Source organism: Microcaecilia unicolor, chromosome 5 (genome assembly GCF_901765095.1).
Source record: "Microcaecilia unicolor chromosome 5, aMicUni1.1, whole genome shotgun sequence".
Classification (NCBI taxonomy): Eukaryota; Metazoa; Chordata; class Amphibia; order Gymnophiona; family Siphonopidae; genus Microcaecilia; species Microcaecilia unicolor.
Genome location: NC_044035.1, coordinates 153056900 through 153070177, shown reverse-complemented (window position 1 = coordinate 153070177; position 13278 = coordinate 153056900). Strand labels below are relative to the sequence as shown.

Genomic DNA, 13278 nt, shown 5'->3' with positions numbered 1-13278 from the left:
TGCCAGTGCATGTGCCTTTTAGTCAGTTCCTCTAGCACATGGGTAGAATCCAGCATGGGGCTTCTCTCTGGTTTGCCATGCTTTTCCTTCCTGAAAAATGTGGCCTGTGGAGAAATAATTTTTCCATGCATGATGTTGCAAAGACAGCAAGCAGAGCTGGAATATTTCTAATGGACTTCCACTGCTCTCAAAGTCTAAATGTAGGTCCACAAGATGTCAGATGCAGCAGGCATGATACATCTGAAAACGAGAAGTCACGTCATACTACTTCGAAAGCTGCTGCATGTGGGAGGAAGCCAGACAGAGCAAAGGTGGTAATAAGCACAAGAACGTGGCTCTGAAACGTCCTCTGTTGCCACTGCTGTCTTATGGGGGTGACTGAGACCCACAGCAAACCTGAAGTACAGGGTACATTAGGAAGGAAGTTATGCAGAAAAGAAAACTCCTCCCCATTTGTGCTCCTGCTACAGGTAATACATGGGAGGTAAATAAATGGAGGAGACATGGTAGGAGAGGGAAAAGAAAGGGACAACAGTAGAAGAGGTGCGCATTCATCACATACACAGACCCACGCCATCCACCCATCTACACCTTCCCCAACTCCAAAGTGCTTGGAAGAGGGACTACAGAGAACAAATGCCTCAACGGGCGTAGCAGGATTGTCATTTTCAAGAAGTCTGCCACACCCCTAGGAATGGTAGCCTCCTGCTTTCTCCAGCATTTCAAACTACAAAAAGGGCCAGATATGCACCCCTCTGTTCCAAGTGATTTCACATGTCTTAACGTAACCCTTCTTGTGACAAATCTGGAGACCCCTGCTCTAGCCTCTCAGTACACCAGTTAAAAATGCAAATTTGCTGTCACAGGGGTCTCTCTAACCATGTTTTCATCATAATGTTCTGGGAAATTTATCCTACCATCACATGATTTTAAATTGCACTGACCTACACACAAATATATTTATCCCACAAAAAGGTATCATCTGTAGCTTGTTGGCTGACCTATATTTCTAGAAAACTTTTCATTTACAAAGTATTAAGTAACAAAACAGGTATTCCAAAACTACAAACAAGTCCCATCATCTTCAATCCTAGCAGGAAAAGAAATAAGAGCTTGATTCCAACATAACAGATCAATACAGACAGACTACTTAATGTAATCACAAAAAGGAGCAAACGTTGTAGAGGCCAACCAAATTTCAGTTTCAGCACCGAAACCAGCCTGAAATTGGTATTCGGCCATGTTTCATTTTCAGCTAAACCGAAACTTAATACTATATCCCCATACCACTCCCCTCTGCTCCACTCCCTATCATCAAACAGGATCAAGTTCAACTCCCTCCCTCTCTTCTTCCCCCCAAATCGAGAACAGCCCCTACCCCTCCCATTTGTGGCAGCAGAGCCATTTTGATGGTAGAGATGGCATTGGCAGGAGCAACTGGGGATTGGTCCTGCCTTGAAAACACCACTAGAACATCAGATTTTGTAAGTTACACCTGGGGAGTCTGGTGGAGGGGGGCTACTTCTGTTCAGGGCGGGGCAGTGCTGTGCCTTGCCATAGTGGCCAGTTTGAATAGCGAATTTCAACTGAAGCATTAAAAAAAAATGTTTTTGGTTGCCCTCTTAACATTTTGTTCACCACAGTTCAAAAAAAGGAAGACCAAATATGATACATCATCTTAATTCAAAAGATGAGTGGTATGCCATTTCTAAATTACACCAAATTTCAGTGAGGGTCGCATATGCTAACGGTAACCTTGCATCCAAGAGTAAACAGCTCTTCAAAACCTTTTTTAAAAAAATCATCAACGGGTCTAAAGCTAAGCCATTCGACAAAAAACAATCAATTTTTTTTTAATCTGATGTAATACTGACCACAATCAAATCCCATCATCGCTGACTTAAACCACAGTTCTGTGGTTTTTGCTGCTAAAACGACGTGCTCAGTTTGCACATCAGCTGTGTTACTTTCAGCAGCTGGTGTCATTTCGCTGACATAGCACATATTGTGGTTGGTTGGTTGTTTGATGGTGTTTTTTTTATATTAGTTTCTAAACATTACAAGGGATTTACAAGTCCAATTGAAGTTAAGACTCCCGAGGCAGGCACACTATGCCGAAATGCAGGGCTGCGTCAAGTCTTGATATTACATTTTTTATGGATTTTATAGATCTCTATGGATGGTATGTCTTTTTATGTGATTTTTAATAAATGTCCCTTGGTTGATACTTCCCTGGTTGCTCCCCTTTTTGTTCTGCTGTTTCCCATCACACTTACAGATAGGTTTAAGTACACTTTTAAGCAGACACTCCTCTACAGAATGTCTGGTGTATTTGACCAGACTTTTATTTGTTATACCGCAGCATTTTAGAGAGGATGTACATCTAGTTCTACTAGTATTTTAGAAGAGAATCTGCCAACACAGAACATGTTCTAAAACACATGGAGAAATGTCCGTCTGTTAAATGCAGAAGAATCATCCATTTTAGAAACAAACATCAAAAATATTAATAGGGCAAAACCAGCAACATTTATGCTATGCGTTTATGTGCTAGAATATAAATATTTGTTAGCCATTTTAGAAACATGTATTTTTTCCAAAGCTGTCAAAGCCTGGTATCCCTTTCCAGTTTTGGTTTAGGGGGCACCAACCACTCGGGACTAAGAGGGATGCCCCCACCCCCAAACAAATCCTTCCAGTAGAGAGCTGCTCAATAGCACTTTTTCGAAGCCTAGACATCCCAGGTAGCAGGTGCAAAATCCCAACATTGATCTTTTTGAACACAGATATGCATGCCCCTTTTAACATGGTGAATACAGGATTATTTTTTAGGCCTGCCCAGTCAACTTGCTCTTGCCAAATGCACATTTTTTTCATGTTAGATATGCAGAGCTCAGCTTTCTAGAAATTAGGATTTTGACATTTATGTAATATAAATGTCTAAGAAGAAATTACATCTTACCTGCTAATTTTCAGTCCAGAACTTGTAGGTTGAGCTATACAGAAGTGTGTGCTCTGCCATATAAGGGCAATGAGGAATTCCTTAAAACTGAACCTTAAATACCACAATATCATTCCTTTCATGTATTTGCCAAAGAAATATTTGCTATAAGTAAACAATATTAAAAAAAGAAATCAAGAAGAATTGAACTCTAGACTAAGCATTGCAGAAGACAAAAATTTAAACTAAGGCAGGTATCTAAACTGGTCTGGTGGGATTAAAAGAAAGAAAATTAGTAGATAAGATGTAAGTTTCTCCTTCCTTACTGTCCTCACCAGACGAGTCCAGAGCTTATGGGATGTATCAAAAAAGATTTCAAGATGGGAGGGATCTGGCAAACAACGCCTTGATTACCAAAGCTCCAAAGGAAGCTTCCTCTCTTGCTGCCACATCTAATTTGTAGTGCTTTGCAAAGGTGTGAATACCACGTCACCGTTCTACAGAAGACTGCCGGAGATACTTCATATAAATCTGCCTTCGATATGGCCACCCCTTTTGTAGGAAAGCTCTCAACCTCACAGATGGAGCTTTGTCTGTAAGAATATATGTTCAGGAAATCATGGTTTTTTTTTAACTTAACCAATGTGCAATAGTCACCTTAGAGGCTGCCTCACCTTTCTTGGCACCCTCAAAAAGGAAATCATGTCTTTTGTTTTTACCAATGCGCAATAGTCACTTTAGAGGCTGCCTCACCAAAGGAGAACACAACTTATCCAATCTGCTTCCAAATACCTTATCAACACTCAAACATCTATGACTCACACAACTTTGAATTCATCACCATAATCTACCTAGGTCTTTTTCTGCCCATCATCTACTATGTTACCTCACAAAGAGGCTGAATGAGAAGAGACTGATTGATATGAAACAGAGAAGAAAGGAAGGTACAGAATAAACAGGATTTTTACAAGAAAGAGCTTGGAGCTCAGAAACTCCTCTGGCAGAAGTAATGGCCAATAGAAACTCTGTCTAGCATGAGATTTAGAGTAGCTTTCTTTAGTGGTATGAATGATGCACGCTGTAAGGTATAAAGAACTAGACCGATTCCATGCGGGACAGATAAGAACATATAGGCGGATAAAGACAATCCCGTTCAAAAAACAGACATATGGATATGCGGCTAAGGACATGTCTTCTAAAATGTCCTCTAAAACAAGCAACGGCCACACCTTGGGTTTAGCCCAGTGGTTCCCAAAACTGGTCCTGGAAGCACAATGAATATTCAAGAGAGATTTGTATACAGTGGAGGCAGTATATGCAAATTTCTCTAATGAATATTCAATGTGGATATCCTGAAAACCTGACTGGCTGGGTGCCTCCAGGGCCAGGTTTGGGAGCCACTGGTTTAGTCTTTGGTTCCTTAAAAGTCCTTCTTGAAGGCATTCTGGTTGACTGCAAGCTATATTTTTGGAGCGTTCGAGACTTCGAGATTTTTCTAAATAGTTCCGGTCTCCTGGCCGTCACAGACGACGACCCATCTGTGAGAATATTCAGCCTGCTGTCCTCGGAGAATCTATTTTTTTCTGACACATAATTTTGTTTCACTTGGATAAACTGAATATGGATCTAGAAAGGAAATCCAAGCTGTTGTCTGAACTTGTACAAAGAATGCTTCCGTTCAAAAACTAAGCACAGTTTTTCCAGAGCAAACAGTAAAAGTGTATTCAATTAAACAGGTGGCAGACATACTTCAAGGGAGCTCACCAACATACTCCATTCCAAAGTCCTTCAGCAAAGACCAAGATAATCACTTGAAAAAGATTAAATGAGGCAGGAGCGATGCTCACTTGCTCCTGCCTCCAGCGCTGTCTTCAAAATAGTGGCGCCTCTGGGCCAGTGTGCCACAAGGGAAAGTTTCCCATATATGGCAGACAGGCCCTGGCTGCAGGGCAGGGTGCCACCATTTTGAAGATGATAGTGCCAGAGGCAGGAGCAAGTGGGAATTGCTCCTGCCTCATTTAAAAGTATGGGTCCCCAATAGACACTAGGAACTTAAAAAAAACCAAAAAGAGCCAGGTTGGATGGGAGGGGGTGAGTGGGAGGGAGATCAGGGCTGATACAGACCGCTGGCAACTTCAACTTAAAAGACATCCCTTCCTGTCAATGCCTGAGCCAAATCGACACTCAGGCATCGACAGGAAGGGTAACATTTTGCAATGAGCTGCAGATTACTGCAGCAATTTTAATGCAGTAGTAATTTGTATGCTCATTGCTTATAACATGTAGTGGTATTTTTGGATCACAAATTTTTACAGTAGAGCAGCGCGCTGAGCCAGGTCTACCATGAGGTTTTCTGCACTCGTTCCTCAGTCACTGCTAAAGTACACTGTTTGAAATCTAAGTTACTAATGACAACTAAAGATAAAGCTTTGAGAAGTCAACAGAACAAATCTGTTTTAATAAAGAGAAATCTTCAGTTTTGGAACACTGTGCCAAATACCCAAATATCAAGTTATGCTGCCCTCTTGAGTTCAATGTTTAGCTCAACCTGTCTTTGCAAGTTTGTTTTTTCTGTCCCTAAACACATGCAAATAAAATAAAATAAAATAACCCCCCCCCCCCCCCCACCAAAGGTAACATCATTGTGTTAGCAACATTTTAAGTATTAAAAATGTATGGCTCCGATATCGCATTCTGGTTTCTTGGCTCTTGGTCTTTAACTGGTTGGCTACCCTTGTTTTATGGGTATCACACCAGTATGTTTACTTGGCTATTAGAGTCCCATTATTACAGAAGAACCTCAATATTCAAAATCACATTTAAGTTTCTACTTATCAATGTCAAAAGCCGCACTAATACTAATGTGTACACATACCTCTTCTAGTATTGATAGGACCACCCCGCATAGCCAGCACCAGTTTCAAAGTGCAGCCTTCTGAAATGCTAAAAGTACAAAGAAAAAGAAATAATCAATCGAATAACTCATTGTGTGAAACAGGGCTGGTTCAAGGGACTGTAGTGCCCAGAGCCAACTTTTGCATCAGTGCCCCTCCCTCCCACACTTGCAATCAGGTATCTACCCCTCTCTCAAAACCCCTCCTCCCCACTAGTGATAAAGGATGCCACAATCCCAAATCCCAGTCTGGCATCTCCCCCTCCCTTACCCCTTCGATCCATTGGGGGGGGGGGGGTGTTGGATAGAAATGTCTCAGACCAGGATTCTTGAGCCCTTTATCACCTGTGCCCTCAGCCAGTGCGTCACCTGTACACAGGTTGAGCCGGCCCTGGTGTGAAGTCTCCAACAGCAGTAAGGACCCCAAATGGTTCACACACGTCAAGCCCTCTAGCACGCACTCACCTGTAATCATTCAAACAATAGTCATCTTCTAGCTCCATGTTATTCCAAATCAAGTGCTGCTGAGAGACAGGAATACCTGCAAAAATGTGAAAACCATTTTCAAATGCAACATAACAGCCACTCAGCAATGACAAATGGCCAAAGCTTAGTTACCACATTAAATCCAGGGATACTAACAGTGCATGATGATAACAGAAAGTCATCCTTAGAACAAAAACACTTAGGACTCTGGGTACATTTTCTTATTTTTCATGCATTGTTCAACCAATGCTAAAAACTTACAAATGTAGCCATATTTAAGGATAAGGTACAAAAAAAAAATTACAAAAAGACCAGAGTTTTGAAATAGCTAAACCAACCTGTGCTACAAGAGTTGGAAGTTTAATGACATTTTTTAAAACACTGCTTTTCGGAAGTAGGCTGTGAAAACTTTTAAGGGTGTTCATCGCTATTCTGCATACTGATTTAGATTCTTTAATTTGTAACATTTCAATTTGTAGGTATATTTCTTATCTTTTCATTATTTTTTCTTTACATTTTTATAGGACTGCATGTTAATTAAAATTTGTAATTGCAGAGAGGAAGTGACATTGCCCGCATGGCCTGCAGGTTTCATTTAATCATCTTGCATAAGCTCCATTGTTCAGTCCCGCTTGCCTGTCCAGATAGTGGGAACTTTTCTGAGCAGTTTGAGTGGAAAATGTTGGCGGTAGGGCAAGTCAACGTGCAAGAATTTGCCTATCAGAACTCTGACACCCCCCCCCCCCACCCTCCCGGTAGAGGGAGCGCCTAAGATGGTGATGGCGGGGCCCCCTTCGCAGACTCACCTGACAACTGTAGATTCATCTCCTCCTCCTTTGTCCTCTGCTGAGCAGTCCACCTCCCCTTTGGGGGGACATTAAACCAAATTTAAATAGCACTTACATAGTAACATAGTAGATGACGGCAGAAAAAGACCTGCACGGTCCATCCAGTCTGCCCAACAAGACAAACTCATATGTGCTAGTTTTTGTGTATATCTTACCTTGATTTGTAACTGTCATTTTCAGGGCACAGACCGTACAAGTCTGCCCAGCATTGTCCCCACCTCCGGCTCTGGCACAGACCGTATAAGTCTGCCCAGCACTATCCCCGCCTCCCAACCACCAGCCCCGCCTCCCAATCTCGGCTAAGCTCCTGAGGATCCATTTCTTCTGAACAGGATTCCTTTATGTTTATCCCACGCATGTTTGAATTCCGTTACCGTTTTCCTCTCCACCACCTCCTGCGGGAGGGCATTCCAAGCATCCACCACTCTCTCTATTAAACCTCACTATTTCTCCGTGAAAAAATACTTCCTGACATTTTTTTGAGTCTGCCCCCCTTCAATCTCATTTCATGCCCTCTAGTTCTGCCGCCTTCCCATCTCCGGAAAAGGTTCGTTTGCGGATTAATACCTTTCAAATATTTGAACGTCTGTATCATATCACCCTTGTTTCTTCTTTCCTACAGGGTCAGCAAGTCTCTCCTCATATGTCTTGTAACGCAAATCCCGTACCATTCTCGTAGCTTTTCTTTGCACCGCTTCAATTCTTTTTACATCCTTAGCAAGATATGGCCTCCAAAACTGAACACAATACTCCAGGTGGGGCCTCACCAATGATTTGTACAGGGGCATTAACACCTCTTTTCTTCTGCTGGTCACTCCCCTCTCTATATAGCCTAGCAACCTTCTACCTACGGCCACCGCCTTGTCACACTGTTTCATCGCCTTCAGATCCTCAGATACTATCACCCCAAGATCCCTCTCCCCGTCGGTACCTATCAGACTCTCACCATCTAACACATACGTCTCCCGTGGATTTCTACTCCCTAAGTGCATCACTTTGCATTTCTTCGCATTGAATTTTAATTGCCAAGCCTTAGACCAATCTTCTAGCTTTCGCAGATCCTTTCCATGTTTTCTACTCCCTCCCGGGTGTCCACTCTGTTACAAATCTTAGTATCATCCGCAAAAAGGCAAACTTTACCTTCTAACCCTTCTACAATGTCACTCACAAATATATTGAACAGAATCGGCCCAGCACCGATCCCTGAGGCACTCCACTAGTCAACTTTCCCTCCTCCGAGCGAATTCCATTCACCACCACCCTCTGGCGTCTGTCCGTCAACCAGTTCCTTATCCAGTTCACCACTTCGGGTCCTATCTTCAGCCCGTCAAGTTTATTTAAGAGCCTCCTGTGGGGAACTGTGTCAAAAGCTTTGCTGAAATCTAGGTAGATTACGTCTATAGCACATCCCTGATTTAATACTTCAGATAGAGCTTGCGACCTTGGCGGCAGATCTTCGCAGCAAGATCTCCAAGTTGGGCCATCAGGCTGAGGACCCGGAGGTAGGCCTTGAGCAAGCAAATGCCACTGCAGCCTTAGAGACCAAGCTCCAAGTCAGCTAACCAGGAAGCGGTTCTGGCAGAGAAGGTCAAAGACCTACAAAAACCGCAGCAGATGCTGCAATCTCCATTTTCGCAGTTTACCCGACATGAGACTGTATAAAAACTGGCTAGTTTTCTCCTGTCGGACCCCGTAAACCCAACTACTAAAGCTGAGCAAGCACATAGAGCGTTGGGCAGGCCATGTTATCCAAGTCTGTCAATGAGGCTGTCTCTTCCTATAATACTATACTCTTGCTCCTCCCATTCCCCGTTCTGTAGAACGTACCAAACCCCAGCCTTGGCTGACCTCTAGAATCCGCTACCTATCCCGTGCCCATGCTGACTTCATACATTTCAAATTCTTGCTGACCTCCTTCCGGTCTACCCTTTTACTTGCCAAACAGGACTATTACATCCAGTTGACAAATTCTCTTGGCTCAAACCCTCGACGTCTCTTTGCCACACTTTAATCTCTCCTCAAAGTGCCTTCACCTCCAACCCCCCCCCCCCCTTCACTTTCCCCCCAGACTCTGGCTGAGTTCTTTCATGTTAAGGTTCACAAGATTAAACTTGCATTCTCAACCAGGTCACCTCCACCTCACCTTCCCTTATTCCATTCTCTCAACCCTCCAACCCTTGCCTCCTTTTCTGAAATCACTGAAGAGGAAACTACACATCTTCTTTCCTCCTCGAAACTAACTACCTGTTCCTCTGATCCTATTCCCACCCATCTACTTAACACTGTCTCTCCTACTGTCATCTCTTTTATCTGTCATATCCTCAATCTTCCACTGCGACTGTTCTTGATGCCTTCAAACATGCCGTAGTCACACCACTCCTTAAAAAAACCTTCATTGGACCCTACCTGTCCTTCCAACTATTGCCCCATCTCCCTCCTCCCTTTACTATCCAAGATACTTGAACGTGCTGTTCACTGCCGTTGCCTAGACTTTCTTTCATTTCAAGCTATTCTTGATCCACTGCAATCTGGCTTTCGCCCCCTTCATTCAACTGAAACAGCGCTTGCTAACGTCTCCAATGATCTGTTCCTGGCCAGATCCAAAGGTCTCCATTCTATCCTCATCCTTCTCGATCTATCTGCTGCTTTTGACACTGTTGATCACAGCCTACTCCTTGATACGCTGTCCTCACTTGGATTTCAGGGCTCTGTTCTTTCCTGGTTTTCTTCTTTTCTCTCCCAGCATACCTTTAGTGTATACTCTAGTGGATCCTCCTCTACTTCTATCCCACTGTCAGTTGGTGTACCTCAGGGATCTGTCCTGGGACTTCTTCTTTTCTCCATCTACACTTCTCCCCTCAGTACTCTGATCTCATCCCATGGTTTTCAGTATCATCTTTACGCTGATGACTCCCAGATCTACCTCTCCACACCAGAAATTTCAGTCGAAATCCAGGCCAAAGTATCAGCCTGCCTGTCTGACATTGCTGCCTGGATGTCTCAGCGCCATCTGAAAGTAAACATGACCAAGACTGAGCTTCTCATCTTTCCCCCTAAACCAACCTCTCCTCCTCCCCCATTCTCTATTTCTGTGGATAACACTCTCATCCTTCCTGTCTCATCAGCTCGTAACCTTGGGATCATCTTCGACTCCTCCCTCTCCTTCTCTGCACATATTCAACAGACTGCTACAACTTGTCGTTTCTTTCTTTATAATATCAGCAAAATTCGCCCTTTCCTTTCTGAGCACACTACCAAAACCCTCATCCACACTCTTGTCACCTCTCGCTTAGACTATTGCAACTTGCTTTTCACAGGTCTCCCACTTAGCCATCTCTCTCCTCTTCAATCTGTTCAAAATTCTGCTGCACGACTAATATTTTGCCAGGGTCATTATGCTCATATTAGCCTTCTCCTCAAGTCACTTCACTGGCTTCCTATCCATTTCAGCATATAGTTCAAACTCCTCTTATTGACCTATAAGTGCATTCACTCTGCAGCTCCTCAGTACCTCTCCACTCTCATCTCTCCCTACATTCCTCCACGGGAACTCCATTCACTGGGTAAATCTCTCTTATCTGCACCCTTCTCCCTGAGCCGGTACGTCAAGCTCCATCTCTGGCCGTCATCAAATCTAAGCTAAAACCCACCTTTTTGATGCTGCTTTTAACTCCTAACCCTTATTCACTTGTTCAGAACCCTTATTTTATCATCCTCACTTTAATATTCCCTTATCTCTTGTTTGTCCTGTTTGACCGGACAGAGTGGGGCTCCTCCCTGGTATTGCTGAACAATCAGTTCCCCTGAAGACGCCATTAGTTTGGCGAAACATGGCCCATGTAGGGAATTGAAACTGCTGAACTGTGACCTTTATGGTCTCACATCTTGCACAGAGGGATTTTTTTGAAAAAAGCATTGCAGTGGACAAGAACTTGGCAGGAAGAAGATTTTTTTCTGCACATCTCTACTTAAGTTAAGTAATAGCTATTTATATATTTTTTTGAACATCAAGTTTATTATATTCTTTTGGACTTTGCCCATCTATTGAACAATACTATTAGGATGGAGGTAGGATGTGCTATGATGTAAGGGTGGTGTTCCTGCTAAGCTTGGATTATCAGTCCACAGCAATACACCAAAAACTGAGCACAACATAAAATTTTTTTTTATTATTTCAAAAAATAATTATATATATATGAATAATGAGAGTGATAATTTTTGTTTAAAATTGTTTTGAAGGTTTCTGTTATATTTATTAATTTAAGAATTTGAAACCGTTTTTCTAAGAACACCCAGAATTACGTTTGTTTTCTTTACTGCCAGTAAGTTACTGATTGCAGCTCACTGGAAACACTGTCCACAGACCAAGTTTTAGTGAAACTGGATATTATTTGCCTTATGTCTAAACTGACTGCATTGAAAAGTAGACATCTTCAAACATTTCATAAAGTTTGGTATATATACAAACAATGGAGAGGGAACAAAGGTCTGTAGTAACTAAATTGGTTCTGGGACAATGTATATTGGAATTTGAGTTCTTTCTTTTTGTCTGCTTGCCATGTATATCAGTTCAAGTTCTCTCTTTTGGCTGCTTGCCTTGTTTAATGCTATCATGGCCTCCTTTGAGGGGTGGGGAGCTTTTTCTTCTCCGCTGTAGAGACAGATGACAAAAGTTTTATATTTGTTGAATTTGGGGGGGGGGGGGGGGGGGGGAGAGGGTATTTTTCTTCTGATATTTTGTATGGTATTATTGGCTTGTATTTTGCATTCTGTTCTTAACAAAAATAGAGAAAAAAAAATCTTGTAATTGTGATTAATGGTATGCTATTTATTTTTCCCCCACTGCAGTTCCTTGAGACTTTGCACAATGGAAGGTTAAGTGACATGCCCAGAGTCACAAGGAGCTGCAGCTGAAGGGGGGGGGGGGGGGGGGGTGGATACCATTCATTGCGCAATTAAAATTTTAATCAAAATGCAACCATGGTTTCTTTTTAAAATAAATAAATAAATATTAAAATACATTTAAAAAATTTGGTTGGGGTGAAAAAGTCATATGTACACTGGGCTCTAAATGAATCTATGGTGCCAAATCCATATAAAAATCAATATTAATAAATGTGCAAATGATTCAACCATCCAGAAAAAATATATATATACAAACAAGACCTCACAGCAAAGAGACATTGATAAAGTCCCTGAATTGCAAAAAAGTTCATATGAATTCACCTGCACACATGAAAAGTAATTCTATAAAGGGATATCTATTTTTAGGTAACAAATGGTGCTTATCTACAGCCCAGTGGTTATCAACCCAATCCTCATGACATATCCAGTCAGGTTTTCAGAATACACACAATGAATATGCACGAGAATGAAGGTAATGCATGCAAATGTATCTCATGAATATTCATGGTGGGTATCATGAAAACCTGACTAGGTGGGGTGCTCCCTCAGGACTGGGTTGAGAACAACTGCTTTACAGAACACTAGTGCAACAACACAAATACACGTATAATTTAGTCATGACCACTTATACCAGCCACAGAAGTGGTATAAATGCTCATGGCTAGATCGCTTAAAAAAAACACATAAAGTTACAGTATTTTGTAAGTTATGTGTAACTGCACTTGGCCCAGACACCACAAGTTACCCCCACCATAAACAATGAACCATCTTAAAGAAAAAAGTGTGTGTGTGTGTGTGTGTGTACACACAACAGAATTGTCTCCCCATTTCACAGCCTCAAGATGAGAATTATTATGTTTATCCTTACCCACATATTTTCAAATGCACACAACTTATGAAATTCAGATTTTTACCTGTAGAGGATCTCAGAGGGAGGAAATAAGTCTCTCTCTAAAATTCTTCTTCTGTTCCTAGGGCATTAGATACCCTTGGGTCAGCACCGATGCATGCACCTTGAAGTTCATGAACTGTTTTATAAGAAACTGGGCTTATTAAATAATATTCTGGCCCTTTTGTCGGGGGGGAGGGGGCTAACTTGTTGGGGTCCAAATTATGGGCAGGCTGTTTTCTCGGTGGTTTTGCCCTTTTTTTCCTTTCGTCTGGGTTATTTTGTGTCGGGGTTTTTTTTTTTTTAAGGGGCTATT

At 42.2% G+C, this 13278-nt stretch overlaps 1 protein-coding gene across 2 annotated transcripts in view; it reads right to left on the bottom strand.

The window, feature by feature from the left end:
* The window catches only part of ZFAND4 (zinc finger AN1-type containing 4), a 118007-nt gene that overhangs the window by 70342 nt on the left and 34387 nt on the right, over positions 1-13278 (bottom strand). For both annotated transcript variants that reach the window (XM_030203434.1, XM_030203435.1), the window contains exons 3-4: positions 6300-6375; positions 5817-5884 (exon numbers count right to left, since the gene is read on the bottom strand). In XM_030203434.1, the coding sequence (XP_030059294.1) occupies positions 5817-5884; positions 6300-6375 (144 nt within the window). The remainder of the gene's footprint in view (positions 1-5816; positions 5885-6299; positions 6376-13278) is intronic.